The 27,423-nt window shown below is 37.2% G+C and overlaps 1 protein-coding gene across 2 annotated transcripts in view; it reads left to right on the forward strand.

Annotated features, from left to right (window-relative positions):
* P3H2 (prolyl 3-hydroxylase 2) overlaps positions 1 to 27,423 on the forward strand; it is a 165,974-nt gene that overhangs the window by 110,146 nt on the left and 28,405 nt on the right. For both annotated transcript variants that reach the window (XM_050779253.1, XM_050779254.1), the window contains exons 2-7: positions 16,723 to 16,875; positions 18,193 to 18,382; positions 23,267 to 23,398; positions 24,639 to 24,781; positions 25,138 to 25,227; positions 27,086 to 27,126. In XM_050779253.1, coding sequence (XP_050635210.1) covers positions 16,723 to 16,875; positions 18,193 to 18,382; positions 23,267 to 23,398; positions 24,639 to 24,781; positions 25,138 to 25,227; positions 27,086 to 27,126 — 749 coding nt within the window. The remainder of the gene's footprint in view (positions 1 to 16,722; positions 16,876 to 18,192; positions 18,383 to 23,266; positions 23,399 to 24,638; positions 24,782 to 25,137; positions 25,228 to 27,085; positions 27,127 to 27,423) is intronic.

Raw genomic sequence — 27,423 nt, forward strand, 5'->3', positions numbered from 1 at the left:
GCTGAGGCAGGAGAATGGCCTGAACCCGGGAGGCGGAGCTTGCAGTGAGCCGAGATCCGGCCACTGCACTCCAGCCTGGGCGGCAGAGTGAGACTCGGTCTCAAAAAAAAAAAAAAAAGACAGAAATGAGTTTAAAGTCACATTACATTACTTATTATTTTTAAATTTCTTAGTTGTAAATGAAGTTATTGATGCTAAACTCATTATTTTCAGCGTATATTAGTTTGCCAGGACAGCCATCACAAAACTACAGACTGGGTAAGTTAAACAGCAGACATTGATCTTCGACTGTTCTGGAGGCCAGAAGCCCAAAGTCAAGGAGTCAGGTTTGTTTTTTCCTGCAGCCTCTCTCCGTGGCTTGCAGATTGCTGCCCTCTTACTATGTGTTTATGCAGTGTTTCCTCTGTGTGTACTCGTTCCCCTGGTGTCTTTCTCTGTGTCCTAATCTCCTCTTCTCAAAAACAAACAAACAACCAACAAACCAAAAAACCACCAGACAGATTGGATTAGGGCCCAGCCTTATGGCCTCATTTTAACTCAGTTTCTTCTTTAGAGGTTTCATCTCCAAATACAGTCATATTCTAAAATACTGGTTGTTAGTACGTAAGAATTTTGGGAGACACCATTTAGTGCAAAACACATGGTAATATGTAATACATTTATTTCAGGTCTCTGGCGTATTACCTGTTTAATAATAGTAGCAACTATTATTACTTGACCTCTCTGAACTTCATTCTTCTCATTTGCAAAATTGGGATATTAATATCTGCCCAGTCTACACATGATGATGACTTAAGATTATTTATATTAACATTCTTTTTAAATTAAATGGTAGAATACTCTTGTGCATTTTAGGCGTACACGCATACACTCACCATCTTCTCTTTGAGAATATGCAAATTGCGTCCAGGCATTTTAGGCATATACACATATTCTCACCATCTTCTCTTTGAGAATATGCAAACTGCATCCAGGCATTTGCTATTAGCTTCTTTTTACGTTAAAGCTGGAAGTTGGAAGGGTGGGACTTAGGCTCCTAGTCATCTTCCTTTTATTTTTATAGGGTCTCCGCATCCTCAGCTCCTAGACACACACATTTAGTAAGTTTCAAGCCTTTCCCACAGTACTTCCTTTGCTCACATGGGGCAAGGAGCAAAGATTAGTGAAAGTGGAACAGAATCTCTCTGCCTCACTGTCTCCAAGTAGAGGCAAATGAGATTTCCTCTAGTGCCTCATGGGAGTGTTTCCAAATAAAAAAGAACAAAAACTGCTTATATTATTTCATAATAAAACCACATGTTTTTCCGGGTAGAAAGAGTAGAAATGGCAACTCTCAGATGGGAGGCTATATTCATTTTCATGACTTGGCTAAAATTTCTCTCTGGCTTAAAATTGGGCTTGCTATGGAGTCTTCAAAATAGGAAACGTTTTAAATGAACAGAAAGTGAGTCTTCCAGAAATGTGAAATGTGGAAGTGTAGTACCTTATTGGGATGCCCTACCAACTGAATTGTTAGAGTGTGAGTATGCAGGTTGATTCCATAACACTCAGCATTCAGGGCCAGGTGGAGATCCGGTTGGAAGGAGTACAGTATACTGGCACGTATTGCTCAGTAAGATTGATCTGATCCAGCTCTCTCATAGACCATCCTATGCTACTGGAACAAACTAGCAACCTAGACTTTCTCCTCTCTCAGATGGAGATGTTTCTGGAAGGAAATTTTAAGAGCTACAAATCACTCAATTGCTTTACAATTTTCATGTGCTCCCCAAAATAAAACCGAATACGTGCTTAACTTTCAAACTCCTCCCCACTTTGGCATCAGACTACCATGTTAGTATTCTCTGCTCTTTCAAACCCCACTCCCAACACCAGTACTCCCAATAAACTAACTCTCAACTATAGATGACGCTTTTCCTCTGTGTCTTACTCGTGGTGAAATGCCCTTCCCAGCACCTCTGCCTGTTGAAATCTCATCTGTCCATCAGGTTCTGTTACAGATGCCATATCTGTAGTAAGATCCCCATGAAGACTTTCCAGATCCATCTATTCAGAAGTTCTTTCTCCTACTTTGAATACGTACAGAATTTCTTTTTGCTTCCCTTAAGGGCCCTTGCTTAACCCCGAATTATAGGTATATGCCTGATTTCCCACCCCATCCCCCAGATTCACGACTGAAACGCAGGAATTATCTCGGATTTCTCCCCACGGTTTCCGCCTACCCAATGCCCAGCACAGGCCCCTCATTAAATGTTGCTCGGGTGGAATGGGAAGATGAAGTACAGCAGCCTGAGCTTCAGAACCTCTAGGAATAGAAAGCTTGTAGTCCTCTCTGCAGACAAAGCAGGACTCCATGTGTGGAAGTGCACAGCGGGAGTCTTTTCTTAGCACAGACCAAACATGCAGCTGCTACACTCTGCCACACTATAACATTTCAAGGGGGAAGGGAGCCAGTGTAAACCCACATATACACAAAATTGAAATCAGAAACCCTCAGTTTTTTTAACCACCGAATACAATTTCACAGTCTATTTGATACGATTTTTCTAGGCTGTGGTTCAATTCAAGCCAGTCTCTTCATTTAAACCCAATCCTATAGTACTCTTCTATACTTATGAGCAGTCGCTTTGCAACTTTGATTTGCGTTATTCTGGGTGGCATGGAGGAAGTGATGTCTGCCACCAACTTTTGGAGAGGTGCATTTTGGGTCTGACTTTTTTATATGCACTTATTAAAAATGGTAGACTCTTAATTTTCCTGCTGAAGAAGGAAGATTGTCCACTTAGTCTCAGGCACAGTGGACTACACTAAAAACATTATTAACTTTGGAATTAGAAGACCAGGTTTCAGCTCATCTGTCAGAACCCACGTGACCCTGAGAAGACCACTTTTCACGCTATACTTATCTTATTCATGTAAGTATATTAGGGAAGCAGATGTCACAGCAGGTGAAGAGCTATTTCAATATCTGCATTCGGGATTCTGGGATCACTTAGGTCATTGTTTTATAATAAAGTCATTCTTTCATCAACGTTACTGAAGTTTACTATATATATATACATATATATATATGTGTCAACAAATAGCAGACAGCTGATTGGTTTTTTGAGCCACTGTGAAACAGACTGGAAGGGTTTTGGTTGAAAGAGTTTGAAAAATGTGAAATACATTGAAAAGTGTGAAATACAATGTCCCATTTACAGAGATTAACTGTTACAGTAGTACATTAAAAAAAAAAAAAATCTGAACGCTGTATCCTAAAGAAATATGTTTAACTCTTACTACAGTTCCTCTTACACTTTGTTAATTATAAAAGCATTTTTATAAGTCTTATGAACATCTAGGGCAATACATTTCTTGGCAAGATAAGGGCTGACTAAACATCAAAATAAACTTTTTTTTTTTTTTTTCTGTCCTTCTTGGTTGCTCTAACTTATTTATAATAACGGATTGCTCCTTCATTTAGGAAACTCTTCTCTGGCTTTCTCTCTGGGAAAAGACCTCAAGCTTTTCTCAAGTGAAGACTTTGCTTGATATCAGATCTCTTGTCAAGGTTCTTGACTGCTAAGAAGATGTACTTATTTGGACGCCTTTTCATTATATCAAACACAAACTAGCTCAAAGTGAAAAGAAAAATTTCTCCAACCCACAACCAAAATTTGCAGTCACCTAAAGAATACTGTTTCCATTGCTATTACCACCATATTCCAAGTTAACTAGTTTTGAAATTTTAAGTATGCCTTTAACTTTGCATTTCCGTTTGACCAACTTACTTCTTCTCTGTTATGTGAGAAAGAGAAATACAATGGTTTCCCCAAAATGTTGCCTCTTCTTCAGTATCCCTTTACTCTCAGTTTGTCCTACAACAACTAGGCTAATGTTTCCACAACTAAAATGATATAATCAGGTTTATCGTAGGCCTCCAGTCTTACACTCTTCTCCCTGCCAATGAGGAAGTTCTTCCTGCCAATAAGTGAAGTTTTACTTCACATATGTTAGCTTTTATTTTTCACAGTCCTTTTTGGAATGAGAGAGATATATTTTCATGACTACATTCACAAACATTCACATATAGATAATACATAGATATATCTATCTGTTTCCCCTTTTCCAGGAATAAAAATCAAAACAACTCAGCTTAGAATCAAAGATCCCCATAATCCAGTCCTGTTCTACCTTGTTTCCCATTACTCTGGAATCGAAACCTTCCACATGAGCCAGGTTATCCAAAACACTATCGTATAAATACATCTGAGACATTTCTACTGTACCATTGTGATGCTATTCTGCAGCTGGGACATCCACATGTTTTCTGTTTGTTAAGACCCTCAGTCCTACTTTCTTAGTGAGGCCTTTCCTGAACCTTCCAGATTACTGTATTTCACATGTCTCCCAATTTTGACAGCATTGTGTTGCCTGCCACCCACCCATTCTGCCCTAAAAGCTTGTAAATTCCCAGTTCTTTTTTTTTTTTTTTTTTTTTTTTTGAGACGGAGTCTCACTCTGTTGCCAGGCTGGAGTGCAGTGGCACGGTCTCGGCTCACTGTAACCTCTGCCTCCCGGGTTCACGCGATTGTCCTGCCTCAGCCTCACAAGTAGCTGGGATTACAGGCATGCGCCCCCACACCTGGCTAATTTTTGTATTTTTAGTAGAGATGGGGTTTCACCATGTTGGCCAGGCTGGTCTTGAACTCCTGACCTCATGATCCACCCGCGTTGGCCTCCCAAAGTGCTGGGATTACAGGCATAAGCCACCACGCCCGGCCAATTCCCAGATCTTGATATTAATAGTCCGTGTATGTCTTCTTGTCCTAACTGGGCTATATTTAATAAAAGATTAGGATCCTGTCGCATTTATTTTGTATCCTCAGACACTTGTCATCTATCACAGTTCTTTCTATGCCTGAAGTGACCAGCAAACCTGTTCCATAAACAAGACATGCAAAATTCACCTCTACTTGGAAATCGTGGTGACTAAAATCCCAAGTGTATATTTGTGAATGTTTATTTTAATCAAAGAGGTAGCTTCTAATTATACTTTTCCTGCTAATATTATAGGCAGGTTCTTTATCCACCTGTAAAATGAAGCGGTGGGACTATATGATGTAGATAGTCTATCCAGCCCTAGTCTTCTATAGTTAATTGCAGTTAATATTTATAAGATCAATGCAAGAGCCACAAAAATAACAGAACTGATGCAACCAGATATGTTTAGTCAGTAAGTAGATCTCTCCCAAATTTCAGCTTTCTCTAGAATTTACATGGACTAGAACTTTCTTTGTAATATAGTCTCTTGGCTGAGGTACAAAGAAAATGTTTGAGTTTATGTTTAACCCGTATATATGGCAAGGATATTTCATATACTGTACAGCCTGAAGGTTATTGCTGTGGCTGGATACTTATAAAAGTGCAGGTGTGATGCCAGAGGAATTTATGAAACATTGAAATGAAAGAACTCTATCATCAAAACCACCTCTTTAGTAAGAGCATGTGGCCTGTCAGGTTAGGAGTACCCATTAGTGAGCTTGGTGGGTTACATACCTGCAGAGACCTTAGTCTCTTCTTAAAGATTCCTCCAGGAGGGGTCTGTGGAATAAAATTCCCCTTGGCTTGCAGCCACGATGCATTCCTTTGCATGAGCTGAAATGAGTGTTTGGAAATAATTTTTGAAGTAAATCTTCCCACTCCTATAAGCAAGAGTTTAGATTTCACAGAAGAACGTGGCATGTTTATACCAAAAAGGTACAAGTGGAAAGGCTTTTGATTTGCTTGTTTGCTTTTCTTGCATTGCTCACAGTAAAGTGATTTGAGTGGAATGTTAAGTTTGTTTCATAAACACAAAATGGAAGGGAGACCAAGCGTGTTGGAAATTGTAATGACAGAATTTATCTGTACATTCACTAAACCCGAAAACCCTCCTTAAATCATCAAAATTGCCAAGCTATTTTCAGTGTTACCCTAGTTACAATTTTCAACAGGCCAGGGCCCAAATGATTACTTCTTCTCCCTGATCTATATGCCCCCCATGCAATCTACTCAGGAAACATGTGGACTTACAGGAGAAGCACTAAATAAACCCATACTTTGATTCACAGTTGCTTATGACAAGCATTTTATGTCTGATGCTTTGCCGTTTCACAAAACCATGTTGCAGACAAACCCACAAACTTTTGAAATTTTTTTTCATATTCTCAAGACCAGAAAAATCATTCCCCGGCCTGCATTAAGCTATTTCACTGCTGATTTTCAAGAAGGTATCTTAGAAACAGAAACCCATAGTTAATTGCCATTTTGCTATCGTAATTGACAAATTCAAAAGATTGTGACATACAGTTTGAGGAAAAAATGTGATCTGGCTGCTAATGGTTGCAGAGACATAACTGATAGTGAACAATTAGGAAGCTGGCTTTTGGCTCTAGTAACTTGATGACCAGCTAAAACTTTTTTTTTTTTTTATTGAGTCACTAAGGAAAGACAATATTTTTCTCCCTTTATTATAATGAAAACCAGGAAAAATATGAGTCAGGTGTTATCACAACAAAATTTGTTTTTGTACCCTAAAGTTCTTTAAGGCGAACTCTGTCCCTGGACAAGTTTTGACTTGATGCTATAAAGTATTGTTTGTATCGTAATATACACTTGTCAATAATTATCAGCCACTTTCTGCACTGGTCCTGAAGTGGAGGTAACGGTTCCTCTAGCTTTTGGAAACGGTTCTCTTGGGCAGACACTCAATAAATGGCCAGTTTTATTTCTCTTATTTTTATTACTAATATTGTAAAATGCTTTGCGAACTGTATAAAACATACAAACTGTATGACAAATGCAATTTTAATTATCGGCAACCTCACAAGTTAGATTGTGCTCAGCAGTACAGGGGTCCTGTGTTAGAGGAGTAGAGTTCTGTGTCCACACAGAGAGACACTGCCAGGGTCGTGTGTAAGAGGAGTAGAGTTCTGTGTTCACACATAGAGAGACACTGGCAGGGTCGTGTGTAAGAGGAGTAGAGTTCTGTGTTCACACATAGAGAGACACTGGCAGGGTCGTGTGTAAGAGGAGTAGAGTTCTGTGTTCACACATAGAGAGACACTGGCTGGGTCGTGTGTAAGAGGAGTAGAGTTCTGTGTCCACACAGAGAGACACTGCCAGGGTCGTGTGTAAGAGGAGTAGAGTTCTGTGTTCACACACAGAGAGACACTGCCAGGGTCGTGTGTAAGAGGAGTAGAGTTCTGTGTCCACACATAGAGAGACACTGGCAGGGTCGTGTGTAAGAGGAGTAGAGTTCTGTGTTCACACATAGAGAGACACTGGCAGGGTCGTGTGTAAGAGGAGTAGAGTTCTGTGTTCACACATAGACACTGGCAGGGTCGTAAGAGGAGTAGAGTTCTGTGTTCACACATAGAGAGACACTGGCAGGGTCGTGTGTAAGAGGAGTAGAGTTCTGTGTTCACACATAGAGAGACACTGGCTGGGTCGTGTGTAAGAGGAGTAGAGTTCTGTGTTCACACATAGACATGGCAGGGTCGTGAGTAAGAGGAGTAGAGTTCTGTGTTCACACATAGAGAGACACTGGCAGGGTCGTGTGTAAGAGGAGTAGAGTTCTGTGTCCACACATAGAGAGACACTGGCAGGGTCGTGTGTAAGAGGAGTAGAGTTCTATGTTCACACATAGAGAGACACTGGCAGGGTCGTGTGTAAGAGGAGTAGAGTTCTGTGTTCACACGTAGAGAGACACTGGCAGGGTCGTGTGTTAGAGGAGTAGAGTTCTGTGTTCACACGTAGAGAGACACTGGCAGGGTCGTGTGTTAGAGGAGTAGAGTTCTGTGTTCACACATAGAGAGACACTGGCAGGGTCGTGTGTAAGAGGAGTAGAGTTCTGTGTTCACACATAGAGAGACACTGGCTGGGTCGTGTGTAAGAGGAGTAGAGTTCTGTGTTCACACATAGAGAGACACTGGCAGGGTCGTGTGTAAGAGGAGTAGAGTTCTGTGTTCACACATAGAGAGACACTGGCAGGGTCGTGTGTAAGAGGAGTAGAGTTCTGTGTTCACACATAGAGAGACACTGGCTGGGTCGTGTGTAAGAGGAGTAGAGTTCTGTGTTCACACATAGACACTGGCAGGGTCGTGTGTAAGAGGAGTAGAGTTCTGTGTTCACACATAGAGAGACACTGGCAGGGTCGTGTGTAAGAGGAGTAGAGTTCTGTGTTCACACATAGAGAGACACTGGCAGTGTCGTGTGTAAGAGGAGTAGAGTTCTGTGTCCACACATAGAGAGACACTGGCAGGGTCGTGTGTAAGAGGAGTAGAGTTCTGTGTTCACAGAGAGACACTGGCAGGGTCGTGTGTAAGAGGAGTAGAGTTCTGTGTTCACACATAGAGAGACACTGGCTGGGTCGTGTGTAAGAGGAGTAGAGTTCTGCGCTCACATAGAGAGACATTGGATTTCTATTTATTTATTTTTCAAAATCTGACATGAACTAGATTCTTTGGATGTTAAGGTAATGACTACTACAATAGTCATGGGATGCTGGCAAAACTAGAGTATGAAATTAATGATGACTACCTTCAGAATAAACTTTGAAAAGGATTAAAGCTGATTCCAAAAACAGTAGCAGGAAGCAAATGTCAGCAAGGTCTTGGCCCACACTGCTTTTCGGTAACCATTAGTCATCATCTGACACCTCAAGGGAGAGTGTTGGACAAACACTGCAGAGGTTAAGATCCCTGCCCAGTTATTCAGTCTTACCGTGTCCTAGCATTTAGAACCAAAAACAACAGCAACGTACCAATAATCCATGCACACTAACTTCGACCCGAGGCAGAGATGACTTGTCTACATTCCATCACTAAGATAATGTGCTCTCCTTCTTACCCAGCAGCCATTCAAGTTTTGGCTGTTGCCTTGGTAGGAAGTTAGACAATACACAGATGACTTGTGCGACTCTGTCCAATTAAAAGCACACACTTATTTTTGGCTAGTACTTGATAGTTGGTTTTTTGTTTGCTTGTTTGTTTGTTTTTAACATAAAGGGCATTTCATTTTAAATAGTCTCTACTCAGAAATAGTATGTTTAAAAGTTCTGTTTCTTCACTTTAATGTTTTCCTTACCCAGAAAGATGGTTTCTATTTAGATAAGAAATTTTCTAGAAAGCTGATGGAATCTGTTGTTTCACTGAGCTCCTAAGAGTATCCTCATTTGGCTGTGGCTATTCACCATCAGTGCTTAACATTAAAATGTAAACATCAGATTAAAACTTCACTAGAGTGTTTAGAAAGAGCAGGAATCTATTAATCAGAATTGGGACCATAAGTAATTGAGGTAAAGAGCAGAAGCAGTTTGGCAAAAGAAAGCACTTTAAGAAAGCAGATTCTTCCTTTCCAATATACTCCACGGAGGAAATGGTACTCTTTAGAAATGTCATTTTCCATTTAATCCTTATCAAATTGCATTTTGAAAACTATAAATATTTACTTATGACTATATTTTACAGTAACATTCCATAAATGCAAAGATAAGTTCATTTTCTACATTAGCATAGCCACCTAACTCATGAATTAACATGTCTTCAAAGCTAGAAAGTTTCAAATGTTCTGCCTTGAGAGGTAGAAAAGGAATATACTGTATAAAAATTTCCCTTACCATGGGAGTATATATTTTAAATAGGTTGTATCTTTTCTATGTCCCTGAGTTTCCTTGCTAAGGCAACTATTTGTATAGTTAGATTTTTGAAATGGAAACGAAAACACTCAAATAAAAAAGTGAAATATGCCAACTTTAGTTTGACACATTAGAAACCCAACATAATATAGTTACTGTAAATGACAGTGAATGTAGTCCTGAGCTTCCCAGTAGTCAAGGCAAAAGGGGAAACACAATATATTAGGTAGCTCTCAATGGATGTAAAAATTAATTTTATAAATTCGCCAAGAGAAACAAACGATTATTTCTTATAACTGAATTATGAAAAGAATTTCAAATATGGATCTTTTTACAAGTTATATTAATGTATTAACATCCTCAGTAATTGTGAAATAAAATGCAAAGTTATTTGCTATATGGCTATTATTTTACTGCAAAAATCTGACTGTTATTTAGAACTGTTTAGGAATTTCCTAAAATAAGATTGAATTCTCATTCAACAGCCCATTCTTTACATTTAAAGACTGTAATTTACAGGATTTAGTTTAATTCAGTAGGTTAAACAAACTGCTTCCAAATTTTCTTTCAAAATTTAATGTTTTGTAAATTTTAAGAATATTCTTTTAATATATTGTTCATGTTGTAAGAAATGTATTTATTTATTTGGTTCTGTGAAGAAAAATGAACCCAAGTTGGCAAAAATTCGAGTAAATTTGGAGACTTTAGCAAGTAATGAAAATGTCTACAAACGTGCCTTGTGACATACATACGCATACGAGTATATACACACACTCATCTTACAGGTTCATCAAAGGATGAATTTTCTTGTTTAGTATGATATACGTGCTGTAATTTGATGACTTCCTTTCTCTCTAGCTGTTGTGCTTATGCTGCTAGCCAGAGCTTAAAACTTATACTGTGGCTTAGAAACAGGATGTCTTCAGTGTCAGCTTACATGCTTGTCACTTGGGAGTTAAAAATCTCTAAAGTTACTATATTGTGAAATCTAGGTTAGAAAGCCAAGGCAAAAACTATAACACTTCATTAAAATGTAATGGATAAATTCCCAAAGTCAGGGTAACAAAAGTAGAAAAAGAATTCATTCATTTATTGAAAATGTTGATGTTTGAGAATAATGGAAATTACTTATTTTAGGCTTGATGTTTTACTCTGATTGTACAAAAAACCTTCAAAAGAGTAAAAAGTGCTGCCAAATATTCTATTTTAGAAGTTTTAATGTGCTTTAGAATTATTACTTCCTTTTCTTTGTTGCACATGCCTGACAAGCTGTTCTTAATTTCATATTCAAACTATTTGAGCTACATATCGTAATTCAGAAAATAGGGAACTTGTACATTTTCCATGCAAAATGTTTGGGAATTTTAGAAGTGTTTCCTTTTGTGTTATGTGTTTGCCTTCTGAATTAAGAAACATTATTATAGCAAGGATGGGCAAAATGGAGACCAAGAGAAAGGAATGGACGCAGGGAACGGAAGGAAAGTAAAACAGACAACTGACTTATGCTATGCTGCATTATTTTGCAAAGTAAAAGCATCATCTCTGACCTGATTACTGCAGTGCTCTTCTGCCCGCGAGGAAGATCTACTTTCCACAAAGAAGTTTGAATTATCGTTTTCAAATGTGTATCAGAGCTGATTATAGCCCTCCTTAAAATACTGTTTCCTTGTGCACTTAGAATGACATTTCAACTCTACCATAGCCTGCACAAATGATCTGTCCTTCTCTAACTTCTAACATTTCCCTCCTTCATCTCTGCTCTGCTTTGAAAGCACACCAAGGCTTTTTCCACTTCAGGCACCTTTCACCTTTCACATTTCTTGGGCCTGGAATGCCTTTCCTCCGCTTCAGTTCATGCCTGGCTCCTCAACTTTGAGGTCTCAGCTCAGAAATTACATTGCAGAGAGATCTTCTTTGATGAATGAATCTAAAGGTGTTCTCCTTCCAGCCCAGTCCCAGCCAGTGCTCACAACTTTGTTCATTGTTTCTTCATAGCACTTAATACAATCTGAAGTTACTTTCGTTACTTATGTATTGACTTGGGATGTATCCCCTTCTATGAGAATGTCAACATTTCTTATAGAAAGCAGGGCCTTTGTCTGTCTTGACCATGTAGGTATTCTCTTTAGTGTCTGATACGGAGTTGGTGCAAAATAAATATTTGCTGAATAAGTAAATGGGTGAACTAATGAATTGGGGCATGACTGGAGAATTGGACCTATGTGTGTGTTCTTGAATAGACAGGTGGTAAGTTATAAAACTTACAGAAGTTCAGTTTCTCTGGAAAGAGTTGGTATAATGGCAGAGAGGAAGAAGTGATGCTAGGAAAATCAGAGCCAAATCCCAGAGTTCTTGAATGTCGTGGGGTGGAGTGTCTGAAACCTCTTTTCTGGTCAATGGATGGCTACTGGTGATTTTTGCATAGTCAATGCGTGCTTTAGCAATCCCTCCTTTATTACTAGCTATGGAAAACTCTTTCTGTGTCAGAGGAGCCTCATTTACACACAGGTTCAAGAGCAGTATAACTTCTGAATGTCAGCAGGCTGTTGATTTAGTCAATGTTCATTTCTTTTTCCACGCAGCGTGACTACCGCGTAGTCATGCTTCTGGGCTGGCAAGAGAAAATGCTTGCCTTCGTTCTTCACAGCTTGAGAGGAAATGGCCCGAGCCTTCTTGCAGGCATTTTTACCAGTATTTCTGACATCTCAGTGGCCTCCTCTAAAAGTCAATACCATCTTCATGTCAGATTATTCCCCTTTCCTCCATTGTTCTTTATGTCACAATTTATTTTTCTAATGCATAGAGTTACCCCCATATCAGAGTTACTCGCTCCTGTGGTTTGTTTTAATTAGGTCTTAAAGGAAGTCCAGTCTGAAGCCTTTAAATGTAGTGTGCTGTTGGTTTGTTTCATTGGAGGAGTGGGTAGGTCCTTCCTTAGCTGAAACCTAGCACTGACAAAGCCTTGTAATAACCTCCATCCAATCATATGACATTATATGTAGCATGCACATGTTTATGTGGATTTTTCTTACCACTTTGGATGTGTGTATTTAATTTATAAAATGGAAGACAAAGATATCAAGCTTCCAGTTAAAACAGTGGTTTATTTTATAGACCCTGGCAGCAAATGCTAGTTTCCTAAACTGATTCACAATAGTTTAAAAGCCAGGGCCAGTTCATGAAGTTTTATGGTTCAGCCTTAAGTCATGGAATCTTTTTTATAGATTGTAGTATCTTCAATTCTGGATTATAAAGGAGGAAAGCACCAAATAAGCAAAACGTCAAATTTGAGAAAAGGACCCAGTTTGTTGACATTGACTGTTTTCAAGAGCTACTGAATCACATTCATTGTGATAACCACATTGGAAGCTGTCAATATGAGTGATGATTTCACAGAGGTTTTTATTAAATGTACAAACTTTTAGTATCTCATAGCAGAGGTCCCCAACCCCTGCGCCCTGGATCAGTACCAGCCCTATTAGGAACGGGGCTGCACAGCAGAACACGAACCTTACCACCCGAGCTCTGCTTCCTGTCAGAACAGTGGAGGTCTTAGGTTCTCACAGAGGCGCCAACCCTATTGTGAAGTGTGCATGTGAGGGATCTAGGTTGTGTGCTCCTTGTGAGAATCTTGCGTGATGATCTTAGGTGGAACAGTTTAATCTTGAAACTATCCCCGCACCCCATCCATGGAAAAATTGTCTTCCATGAAACTGGACCCTGGTGCCAAAAATGTTGGGGACCACTGCCTCATAATTTATGAAGCATACTCACATGTAATATACCTTTTAACTTATGTATACAAGATTTACTTCTTACCAGTTTTTTCTCTTTTCTAAGACATATCGTAGATATACTCTACATGTAAAGTAGGTAGAAAATAAAAAGATTAATATACCATATGATCCATATCCACAGAAAGCTCTAATGGGAGAAGCAAATATACTGATAAATATATACAGTACAGAATGGTAAGCACCAATAGAGGAACAGGGTTGAGATTGCATGTGGTGCCTAACTGTGGCTACAGGGATGGGAAAGGGTCTCTTAGAGAAGGTAGGATTTAAGCTTGGCCTTATAGGACATGACGTATTTCAGTAAGAAAAGACAGAGGGACAAAGGTTCTCTAAGTCAGTGGAATATCCTGAGTCAAAGCATAAAAGTAGGAAAATTAAGAACATAAATATTTATTTGTGTTCCATTAACTTTAACGTCTAGTGCTGTAGAATCTAACCTGTTTTACTCATAACTTGTAGATTGGCTGTTACCCAGAGAAAGTTTTCACCAAAAGCACCTACTCTATCCTCTTAAATGATGTGTTCATGGGAGCTATAAACTCTACTCTTCGTTAATAGGAACATATTCACATCCTTGAAACAGATCATTTATATATTGTATGCTATTATTTATTTTTTTCTAGTGCTCTAGTGACTGCTGAACACATTCATACATATTTCACAATTGAATCCTTCCAAAATTCTCCATAGTAAGTGACGGTATGTAGTTCTTTTGAGCATTTTTTCTTTAGGGAAAATTAAAGCACCAATGTTTAAACAACTTTTTCCAGGTTCACTTGGCCAATAAATGGCCACATTTTTGAACCCATTCTTTATACCTATATAGTTATTACTATGTAGATGCATGCAATTCATATTTATCTGTATTGATATGTAAGAGATTGAGAAAATTCAAGTTGAGAAAGATGAAGTCTGAAATTAGTGATTTTGACAGTCAAATTAATTCTGGGTGCACAGAATTGAGGACAAAAGTAAAAGTGGCGGGAAGAGCTCATTTCAGGCAAGATTTAATGGAAGGAAAGTCAGTAGCTAAGAATATGCAAATCACATTTAAAAAGGGAAGGCTTTACTATTATGGGATGAAGGTAAGGATGTCAGGTCTTAAAACAGGGCAGTTTATGTTTTTGTGTTAAGAGTCTTTATATTTCACAAGACTGCAGGGACTGGGCACTTGTGAGTCTACTACTTCTATTTTTTAATAATTGAGGGCAAAATTGTCAAAAGCAGATGCAGCTGAATCTTACATGCCATTCTGTAATTTTATATTGCTCAATAACAATTAGTTTTCATTTCTTCACACTTTAAAATGGATTGAACATAGTTTAGATTCCACCATGAAAAAGATAACTAATGTGAATTTTTATTTTTCTGATGTGAGGTAAATGTATCTGTCTATTGAAATTCTCCATGGCTAAAGCATATGTAAACATGTGAAGTGGGTGGATCACGAGGTCAGGAGATAAGAGACCATCCTGGCCAACACGGTGAAACCTCGTCTCTACTAAAAATACAAAAATTAGCTGGGCATGGTGGTGGGCGCCTGTAGTCCCAGCTACTCAGGAGGCTGAGGCAGGAGAATCGCTTGAACCCTGGAGGCAGAGATTGCAGTGAGCCGAGATCGCGCCATTGCACTCCAGCCTGGCAACAGAGAGAGACTCTGTCTTAAAGATAATTTTTAAAAATGTGTTAAAATGGGTAAATTAATTCCATTAAAAAAAATGGATCATTGCTTGTTACATGGAGATCACTGTATTAAGTGGTTTAGGAGACAGTTGGCAGTGTCTGTGTAGTGGTTGTTCAAAATTATTTTTTATTAATGAGAATCAGATATTAATGAGAATCAAAGTTGTAAGTTTGGAATAAAATATCTCAAAGCTGTGTGGTAGAGCATTATGTGCTGTTCTTAGCATCTTTATGCATTGGAATAATTTATCCTTTTGATTTTTTAGAAAGTTTTGTCTTATTTTAATTGACACATAAGTATACATAATTATGTGTACAGGTGTTGTTTCCATATGTGTATTCATTATATGATGATTAAATCTGGGTAATCAACAAAACTGTTGCCTAAAACATTTACCATTTATTTTGGTGACATCATTAAAAATGCTTTCTTCTGGCTATTCTGAAATATATAATACAAAATTGTTAACTCTTGTTATCCTACTGTGCAATAGAACACCAGAAATTTTTCTTCTTGTTTCACTGTAACTTTGTACTCTTTGACCAACCTCTTCCTATGTTTCTCTCTGGCAGTCACCATTCTACTCTCTACTTCTATGAGATCAACTGTTTCTGATTCCATGTAAGAGTGAGATCATGTGGTATTTGTCCTTCTGTGTCTGGCTTATTTCACTTAACATAATATCCTCCAGGTTGATCCATGTTGTTGCAAATGATGGGGTTTCATTATTTTTTATGGCTGAATAATATTTCATTGTGTATATGTACCACATCTTCTTTATCCATTCATCTGCTGATGGGCACTTAGGTTGATTTCATGTCCTGGCTATTGTGAATAGTGCTACAGTAAACATGGGAGTACAGATATAGCTTCAACATACTGACTTCATTTCCTTTGGAAATATATACCCAGCAGTGAGATTGTTGGATCATATGGTAGTTCTATTTTTAATTTTTTGAGGAAACTCCATACTGTTTTCCATAATGGTCTTACTAATTTACATTTCTACCAACAATGTATAAGGGTGCCCGTTGCTTCACTTCCTTGTCAACGCTTGTTATCTTTTATCTTTTTGTTAATAACCATTCTAAGTGGAATGAAGTTGTATTTCATTGTGGGTTTGACTTGCATTTCCCTGGTGATTAGTGACGTGGAGCATTTTTTCACACACCTGTCGGCCAATTGTATATCTTCTTCTGAGACATGTCATTTCAGATCTTTTACCCATTTTTTTAACCTTTTTTTTCCTGCTATTGAGTTTTTTGAGCTTTTTATATATCTTATATATCCTAGGTATTAACCCCTTTTGGATATGAATATATAGTTTACAAGTATTTTCTTGCATTTTGTAGGTTGTATCTTCACCTGTTGATTGCTTTCTTTGCTGTGCAGAAGTTTTTTACTTTGATGTAATCTCATTTGTCTATTTTACTTTTATTGCCTGTCTGATAAAAAAAAAAAAAATCTTAGGCTCCTAGTTTCGTTCTTAAACTGTGAGATTTTGGATTGATCTTTGTATTTCTCTGAGTGTGATTTAGAAATATTTGCCTTCATTTGGTCTTTTTTTGTTTTCTCTTTAGCTTAACCAGCTCGAAAAAGCAGTGGAAGCAGCTCACACATTTTTCGTGGCAAACCCTGAGCACATGGAAATGCAGCAGAACATTGAGAATTACAGAGCAACAGCTGGTGTTGAAGCATTGCAACTGGTAGACAGAGAAGCCAAACCGCACTTGGTAAACTCTGTGGACCCCTGCCCTCACCACAGGGAGCTAAGTGCTCCTAAGTTTCATTTGAGTCGAAGCAAATTTCTATGAATGCATATCTCATAAAATTTATTCTCAAATTTTAGTAACATTTTTAGACTTTCAGAGTTCTCAGAATATAATGATCAGGCCTGAAAAAATTGAGATGATTTTTTAAAATTTTAATTAAAATTTTAAAAGTTGAAATAAAAAAACTAAAAAATTAAAAATTTTAAAATTAAGAGAAAATAAAAATTAACTTAGAAATTTGATAAAATATGATAAAAACTAGAACATCATATAATTATCTATAATCTTCTCTGAACTTTTCCAATACTTTTATTTTATACCTAGGAGGTGAGGCCAGTGTAAATTGTTCAGGATTATACTGTGATTTTCCAGCTCCCAGTCCAGTGGTTTGCCCATTGTACCTATACATTTCAAACTGAGGTTTTAAAAAGTGGTGTAATTCTTTGTATACACTAAACATTACTTGAAATCACATGTTGAAAGCCCTTTTTTTTTTTTCTTTAAATTTTTGTTTTTGTTTTTGAGACGGAGTCTTGGTCTGTCACCCAGGCGGGGGTGCAGTGGCACAATCTCGGCTCACTGCAACCTCCACCTCCTGGGTTCACACCATTCTCCTGCCTCAGCCTCCCGAATAGCTGGGACTATAGGCGCTCGCCACTACGCCCGGCTAATTTTTTGTATTCTTTAGTAGAGACGGGGTTTCACTGTGTTAGCCAGGATGGTCTCGATCTCCTGACCTCGTGATCTGCCCGCCTCAGCCTCCCAAAGTGCTGGGATTACAGGCGTGAGCCACCACGCCTGGCCTTTTTAAGAAATTTTTGACATCACCATTCTCAACATGTAGCCTCCAAAATTACTGCAGAAAAGGATAAGGGAAGACTTTAGGAAATATTTTTTTTAAAAAAACACAGGCAAGGCCTAAAAGTGGATGTCACTTCCACCGACATCTGTTGTCCTGCACTTGTTACATGGCCCTGTCTATAGGCAAATGATTTCAAAAATACAGTCTTGCATGTGCTAAGGGAAAAAACCAAAATTGACTGATCACATAGCAGCCTATTTGCTCAGTAGGACCCCCCTCACTTGTAAGTATTTGAAGCCGGGAATGCTGTTCTTTATCTCCCAGTGCGACCCTTCTTCATCCCTCCTCAGCACAAGCAGTCAGTACCCCACCTACCGAAATGATCCTCAGTCAGCATAAACTATTCTCTTTGAAACTAAGAGGTTGTTTGTTTGTTTTGTTTTTTGTTTTGTTTTGTTTTGTCTGTTTCATTGCAGGAGAGTTACAATGCAGGAGTTAAACATTATGAGGCTGATGACTTTGAGTTGGCTATCAGGCACTTCGAACAAGCCCTAAGAGAATATTTTGTTGAAGATATAGAATGCCGAACCCTATGTGAGGGGCCTCAGAGATTTGAAGAATATGAGTATTTAGGGTATAAGACTGGTCTGTATGAAGCTATTGCAGGTAAAGCTTAGTTTTTCATTTTGTTTGTTTCTTGATTATAAAAATACTACTTGCGATTTATAAAAAACTATTCCAGCAAAATAGAAGAATATATTGTAAAAATAAAAGACTCTCATGTGTCTATCCCAGCCTATCTCCTGTAGAGAAATTTATGTAGTTAAAATTTTGGTGACTGTCTTCCCAAGCTTTTTCAGGTCCTTATGTAAAATATTTGTGTATTTATTTATAGTTATTTCATTTCTTATAAAATAGGACAATACTATATATATTGTTTTTCAACTTTTGTTGTTTTATTTTATGCTTAACAATATATTGTGGACTTCTTCTCATGTAAGTACATAGAGTCGTTTTATTGTATTTAATGGCTGGGTAATGCTCTGTTATATAAACACATCGGAATTTAATTGACTAGTCCTTTACTGATGAGTATTTAAGAGGTTGAAATTGTTCATTATTATAAACAATGTAGTAGCGAACACTTTGGTATAGTCTTGAACTACTTAAAATGTTTTGTTATTTAATAAGAATTTAATATATTACAAAGCAGCATTTAAAATAGTAGGTAATGCACATTATAGAATAATTTGGGAGATTGGCTAGTTAACCACTTATGAGGGGAAAGTGGGTTCTCTCCTGTATACCTTACACAAAAATAAGTTATATTTGGAATAACAATATAAGTGTAAAATATAGAACTGTTAGAAGAAAATGAGGGAAAATATTTGTATAATATTAGGAGAAGAAACGCTCTTCTTTTCTTTTTTTGAGACGGAGTTTCGCTCTTGTTGTCCAGGCTGGAGTACAAAGGTGCGATCTCGGCTCACCGCAATCTCCGCCTGCTGGATTCAAGCAATTCTTCTGCCTCAGCCTCCGGAGTAGCTGGGATTACAGGCATGCACCACTACACCTGACTAATTTTGTATTTTTTGTGGAGATGGAGTTTCTCCATGTTGGCCAGGCTGGTCTCGAACTCCTGACCTCAGGTGATCCGCCCACCTCGGCCTCCCAAAGTACTGGGATTATAGGCGTGAGCCAGCATGCCCAGCAGAAAAGCTCTTCTAAACATGACAAAAGACAAGAAAAATAAAAAACAAGTTAAAAACTTTACCTAAGATTTATAAGTACAGATTTATACAATAAACCAAGCTGATCTACAAACACAAATAGAAAGTATTGCAAAATATTTTGTAGGCAAAGTGTTAATATCTTTCATATTCAAAGAGAGCCTGTAAATTATTATTGTTCATAGTAATTTACTTCTTAATTATCAGTAGTAATAATAACCAATGCGGGCCGGGTGAGGTGGCTCACACCTGTAATCCCAGCACTCTGGGAGGCTGAGGCGGGCGGATCATGAGGTCAGGAGATCGAGACCATCCTGGCTAACACAGTGAAACCCTGTTTCTACTAAAAATATACATAAAAAAAAAAATTAGCCAGGTGTGGTGGTGGGCTCCTGTAGTCCCAGCTACTCGGGAGACTGAGGCAGGAGAATGGCGTGAACCTGGGAGGCAGAGCTTGTACTGAGCTGAGATCGCGCCACTGCACTCCAGCCTGGGCGACAGAGCGAGACTCCATCTCAAAGAAAGAAAAAACAAACAATAATAATAATAATAACAAACACGTATGTAGCAATTGTGACGTACAAAGCACTTAACATATTTTTATCTATTTAATGCTTTAAGCAACTCTTATAGATACTATTATTACTTACTCTCCTCTCCCTTTTGTAAATGAGGAATTTTTATCTGAAAAAGATTAAGTGATGTGATTAGAGTGAAGCTGGAACTCATATTTGGACTTTTCTGAATCTAGAATCTATACTTTTAAGGTCTACGGAATTGAAAAGCAGGCAAAGGATAATTTATTAATAAATTTTTCACAAATATTTTTGAAGACACATTTTTTTCTGAGTTTTCCATATATGAAAAGCAATGTTCAACTTCATTTATGTACTAAAATGCCAGTGAATACAATCAGTTTACTCTCCCCAACTTCCAATGCTTCCAATCTTCCTAAAAAGCACTACTCATCTGGAAGCAGTGGCTCACGCCTGTAATCCTAGCACTTTGGGATTCCGAGGCAGGTGGATCACCTGAGGTCAGGAGTTTGAGACCAGCCTGGCCAACATGGTGAAACCCCATCTCTACTAAAATCCAATTCTTTAATAAGAACTTTCATGATTGGGCACGTGTGTATGTTTTCATTCATTCTCTCTCCCTCTCACACTCCCTCTTGCTTTTTCATTCCTTAAATATGCTATGCTTATTTCCACTTACAGATCTTGAAAGTGTTGTTTTCCTCTATCTCTTGGCTAAAGGCTTGTCCTGTTTAGTGCTCAATCTTCAGTGCCTAAGAAGAGTGACTGTAGTAGGTACTTAGTAAATACTGGTTAAATGAATGGGTTGATTAATGAAGGAAGGAAGGAAGGAGATGACATAGCCATCAATCGCATAGCAGGGATTAAAATGGTTAAATACTCCATGTTTATGAGAATGTAGGTTTAGAATTATTGTTAAGAATTACTGTTAAGGTTTCTTATAGAGACAATTAGGTTATAGCTATCAAAAATTAGACTAGGAAGTAGACTGAAAATTAATATGTCAAATGACCAATTTGTGTCGCACCCAGTTACTCAAAATCAACTCAGTTCACCTAAATTCAATACAACGATCTCAATTATTGAGGATATTTTCCCAAAAGTTTTGTTTTCTTTTGGATCTCTGCAAGATCCAGTTGCCTAAATTTTTGGAATGTCAGTTTTATGTGTGGTTCACCTTTTAATTGCTATTTCTCTACACTTGATCTTGTATTTGGAAACGGCAGATTCTTCCTTTATTATAGTTAACTATGTTGTGGTTGTGGTGGGATATGCATCCTGCGTTTACTCCCACATTGGCCTCTACAGCTGCTTCTACCAATGGCCACCGAACAGTTTTGGCCAATGTCCTAGATCTGGTTTAGGAAGATTGACCGACGATTTCCCACAGATGAGCATTTAGTGATTTGCTCAAGGTCACCACAGCATGTTGGTAACTGGAAAAGAATAGAGATCTCATAACTCAGGTTCTTTAATTTTTAAGACTCAAACTTATTAAAAACATATTAATTGCACAGTGTCATTTAAGATATAAAGAAGGCAAGGGATATACCTAATAAAAGTAATATGACAGTTCTCACTATATAAATTCTTGTCTGGTTCAAAATTGTCCTAAATTAGGAATAAAACTGGCTTTTTAAATAGCAAATGTATTAGAAAATCAGAATATTTGAATTTTAGAGTTTGACATTAACAGTTGGGGAAAAATACAAATGGCTCCTGAATGCGGTTATTTATTACCAGCCCTGCTGTGAAACCCTAAAGGATATGTTTTTGTCACTCCTGTTTTGCTGCTATTTATATCCGCTTTGAAAAAATATTCCCATTCAGATTTTGAGTTCTTGGTGGGTATCTTTCACCTTTACCTTTTGCTTGTCACTTGGAATTAAAAGGAATGTGTATTGGAAAGTAAATAGAAATGCAAATGGTAAGTTGAGGAGGAGAAAACAGTTGAAGGTTGTTTGTTTTTGTTTTCTTAAGAAATAAAACAGCTGGTTATTTATTTCTAACATGCTAATCAAATAAATAGAACTCATTCTTCCTTCACATCCCCTGGACTGGGGTTAATAACCAGTGGGCTTTAGGGATTCTATTAGCTGTGCTATAAATCATTCAGTTGGCCAAGTTATGCAAAACTGGCATATTGCCCCACACCAGAAAATGCACATTTCCTTCCTGTTGTGTTTTGGGGTCCCTCTGCAAAATCATCAAGATCCAAGCCAAACTCAGACTAAACAGGGAACCTTTTGAAAAAAAGGCAGTTGTGGTAAATTAAATTGCACAGCTATGAGATCAAATGATTTCATCATCATCCTCAAAAGAACACACTCAGCACAGGCATGAAGGAACTATTCTTTCTGGAAAATACATCCATCTTCATTGTAAAAATCAGTCAAGATGAAACGTAGGAGGCATTTTCTTCTCTGGGACATTCACCACTTGTGTTTCCTCATCTCAGGCTTTGATAAGATAGAGTCCAGGGCCAAAGGGGGCATGCAAACCCCAACACTTCAGGACCGTCCAGCAAGAAGAATGGGAGCGATAGAAAGGGGAGTGAAGAGAAATAGGAAATAAAATGCTCATTTAAATTCCTTTCATCCTTCTCCCTAGTTTACCAGTCTCTGGTAAAGAATATACAATATCCCTAATATTCGAATATACAATGTCTAGGCGATAGACTAATTTATAACTGTGTAGAATAGGTTTCTGACCAATAGGCCTAAAAAAACAAAGAGTTTTTATTTCTCCTTTAGGACAAATTGGCTTGAAAATGTTAACAAAGAAAAAGAGCATTTTTGCTTCACTTCTCAGCCTGGATTTCCCACATCCATGGTTGTTTCTTTTTCCGAACCGTTCCTTAACATTTACTAGCATCTGAACTTCCATTTCCACTTCCAGGGCCCTTCGAACCATCTAAGATATCCAAAGAGGGGCCCCAAAGTTGTTAAATATGAAAACTGACATTCAGCTGGGTGTAGGTGGGGGAAAGTGGACTGTGGGGTATAAAGAGTGTGCATGGGAAGGGAAGAGTGAGGTACAGAGAACAGACTGTGAGCTAGAGGATTTGGAATCTGCTGTCGTTCTAGTGATCACTGATCAGGAGACCTTGGCAAGTCAACTACTTTCTTTGTAAAAAGGTTTTGCAGTCCGGAAGTGAGGATTAGAGTAATTTTGCTCTCCGAGTGTGGTGAGGTGAGGAATGCCTTGTGTCACTGTGACTGTGACGTTGACGTTTGGGGACTCAGCAGCCTGGAGGAACACATGTATTGGCTCTTGTCTTCCAGATCACTACATGCAGGTGCTTGTTTGTCAGCATGAATGTGTGAGGGAACTTGCCACCCGCCCTGGCCGCCTCTCACCCATTGAGAATTTTCTTCCTCTGCACTATGATTACCTACAGTTTGCCTACTATCGAGGTAAAGCATGGACCATCCGTGAAGACTTCTTGGGGGGTTTTGGTTCGTCACTACAGACATCACATTTTTGTAATTTAGCATCCAGACTTCTTCAGTTTATTATCAAAGCAATAGGAATGTATGCATTTCTTCTCTTCTGAGCTGCAGGACAAGAAGAGCAGAAGGGGAAATCACCAATGGGCAAAGTACAAAATGTAATGCTGTGATAATTTACTGAAAATTATACTAGATTGACATTTTGCATGATTTTTTAGACTTAATATTTCTTAACTCAATTTAAAAAGAACTTTGCAAAATCCTCTTCCTTCCCCAAAACAAAACATTATTTATTATCCTGGTGTTGATGGCACACAATGAATCATGTGCTGAAGTCATAAACAGTGAATCAAAGTTGAGAGAGTTGCTTAATTTTTATTAATCTTTTTAAAAATCAGGGTCATCTCAGAGTATATATATGTGTGTGTGCGCGTGCGTGTATGTGTGTATACATACATACATACATATAAATACATACGTGTATATATATATATACACACATACATATATTGTAAATTTCCATTAGAAGAAATCCAATGTTGTGACCTTTTTCAAAACAAAGCATACATTTACAATTTCCCTTGTAATAGCTAAATATTTCTGTAATGAAAAGTTTATATTGGAAACATCCTTGTTAGTTCCTTTTAGTAGTTTGCTACTGTTGGATTTGCTCTAATTGTATAGTGAGGGATTTGAGGGGCTTCCTGCAGAACGTCTGGGACTCTATGAAGGACTTTACATTAAAGTACCAGTTTATCACAAACTGCAGCCATGAAAAATAACATTTTAAAAGCACTTATATTACTCATACATTATGTACAAAATGGTACATTACTGTTGCAAGGGTCATCTTCTGGATGTTTACTTAACCCAAATTCAGTACAAAAACCAGAATTAACTCATACAATTCTGTTTATCTGTGTTAAAGAATAAAAGTTATCAGCAAACATCTTCAGATAAAAACTTGATAATTTGTGCAAAACAACTAGCACCAAAGCAGACCAAAGGTAATAACTTTTGAATACCTGAAATAATGTCTTTCCTTTTATCTGTGACTGTTTCTGCTTTTTCTGCTGAGCCTCAATTTATCTTCCCTCTTATCCATGTTTAACGTTGACTTCTGTAGACATGTTGATGGCCTCCCTTTAAAATCCTTTGGACAGACCTAAGCTGACTCTAATGCTGCAACTCCTTTGTCTTTCAGTTGGTGAGTATGTGAAAGCCCTGGAATGTGCCAAAGCCTATCTTCTGTGCCACCCAGATGACGAGGATGTCCTAGACAATGTGGATTACTATGAGAGTCTGCTGGATGATAGCATTGACCCAGCATCCATTGAGGCCAGAGAGGTGAGACCAATGTTTTGAAAAGGAATTCTTGATTCTGCATGTGTTCTGGGAAGAGGTGACAAAAATATAACCCTGGTCTTAAAGATACCTAACAATTTAGCAAAGGTTCTAGAACTCAGTGCTTTCCAATTTTATTTACGCCGGAGGCACATTTTTATTCACACATGCTAGTGAGTGAAAGTATGTTGAGATGGGGCCATGTCTTGCAACTCTGAATATTTGTTAGCTCACTTGTGACTATCTAATGAAAATATTGCCACCTGAACATTTATCATATCTGTTACCTGTTATTTAACAGATATGTTACCTGTCTTTATTTATATGTTACCTGTCTTTCTTTACTTATTTTTCTCTAGGATTTAACAATGTTTGTGAAACGTCATAAGCTAGAATCTGAGCTGATCAAATCAGCTGCAGAAGGCCTGGGGTTTTCATACACTGAACCGGTAAGAGGAAAGAAGAAATGTTTATTAAAATAATGACTCAGTGGAATTCTTTTTATGTTTTTATTACCTGCCTCCATTTTTGCCATATACCTCAAAAAGCTAAGATTTTAATGCCCTCCTTGAGGTAAAAATAGGGGTGGGAGATATTTACTCAATATATCTGATGAACTTTAAAAGACTAATGGATTTCCACATCTGTCATTCCATGTTAATGAGGTCCAAAGTCAAAAGCAAATCTACTGGGTAAAAGTGTTTTGTGTATAACTCATTTGCCCCGGGAATGTTTCATTTTCCTAAATTCCAGATGTGGTGTTTTAGTTTTTCTTTTAATGCTTGTATATTACCTAAACATTAAAGAGAATTCAAAATACTGTCAGTCACAATCCTACCACCCATCACGCTGACTTCACCCCATTTTTTCATGTTGTCTTCTAATCATCGTCTATATGAAGACTTATCTTTTGCAGAAACATATGCTATGGTATAAAGAGATCTGTATTCTGATTTTTATTTAAGAAGATATCATAAGAAATTTCTACATTTGTATAACTTTAAAAGGTATTTTTAGATACATTTTAGTATCTAAAAAGTAGGTAGAATTTAGAATTTTAGATAGGTAGAATTGATGTACAATAAATAAATGAACTCTTCTGCTGAACATTTGAATTATTTCTGATTTTTGAATTATACGAAATGCATTAAGCATTTTTCTCTATTGAACTGTGTCCTAAGAGTGGAATTATTCTGTCATCAAAGGATATAAGGTTTTAAATTTCTTGAAACTAAATTGCTTTTCTAAGAGAATTCTCTTAGAAATTATTTATTATTAATTTACAATTATATATATACTCATATATGATTACTAAAAGAATAAATAATTCTCTTGGAATTATTTATTTTCACGCTATTTTAATACTAACACTATCTCATGTGGGAAGATTTAGTGACTCCTCTAAAGTCTCATACCTCACAACAGATTGAACAGGCGTTTGAATCCTAGTAATGCACAAAAGTACCATTTTACCACAAATTTATCAGCAGTAAGAAATAACATTTTAAAATCACTTTTATTATTTATATATTATATATGAAATAATACATCATTTTAACTTATAATTTTTTGATGACCAGCAAGAATAAACCTTTTCACGTATTAACTATTTTTCCTCTTCTTTTAATTATTTGGCCATGGGTTTGTTCATTTATCCATTGATTACTATGTAAGTTCTTCAAATGATATACAAGTTAATACATTTATAAAATTATTTATAATATGTCCATTTACAACCTTTTTTCATTTCTTATGTCATGTTTTTATAGGCACACTTTTTAAAATGGGTTAATTTTAATGTACTATTTCCAATACAACACCTTCTAATATATTAATATTTATATCTGGTCTTACTTATTATTCTTTAAAAATTGTGTTATCCAAGAGACCTTAGAATATGTTGTTTACTAATTTCATGATATATGCAGATGATTATTCAGGCTGGATTTTGTTTGTTTGTTTTATTCAGAAAACATAAAGAAGTTGAACTGAATACTCTTTGAAATGTTTTTCTGCCACCAAATTCCAAGTCACTTTCTTGGACAAAAGGATGGATATCCAGGCTAATTCCATACTATTTAAAACATTGATTTGTATTTCATTTTGTCCTTGCCAAATATCCACTAACTTTAGCCTTCTTTTGCATTAATCTATAAAATATAAATATATTGTATCTTTACACAATATACAAAATTCCTAAATTATAGATCTTTTGAATGTTTTGTGCATATTTTATTTTACCTTAATTCTGTAAGTGATGTTTTAGTGACAAAATTCCTGCATTTTTTTTTAATTGATTCAAAACAGAATTATTGGATCAGGTATGGAGGACGACAGGATGAGAATCGGTAAGTCCATTCAGAATACAAACTGTTTTTTTTATGAAGAGAAATACTTAGTATCATAACCTATCATAGAGAAATGTAGCTCTATGAAATAGGCAAGGGGATATAGTAAAATAATTGTAAGCTGTGAGTTAGGAGTTCTGCAGCCGGGTCCCAGCTCTTCCTGCCACATTTTTGTAACCTTAGGTAATATATCTTCTGCTTTCTGGGTCTCATGTTTTTTTTTTTTTTCTTCCTTCCAGAAAAAAAAGAGTTAAATCAGGCAATCTCTATGTGCTAACATTCCATGATTCCAAATCT

The sequence above is a fragment of the Macaca thibetana genome, chromosome 2 (genome assembly GCF_024542745.1).
Source record: "Macaca thibetana thibetana isolate TM-01 chromosome 2, ASM2454274v1, whole genome shotgun sequence".
In the NCBI taxonomy this organism is placed as follows: domain Eukaryota; kingdom Metazoa; phylum Chordata; class Mammalia; order Primates; family Cercopithecidae; genus Macaca; species Macaca thibetana.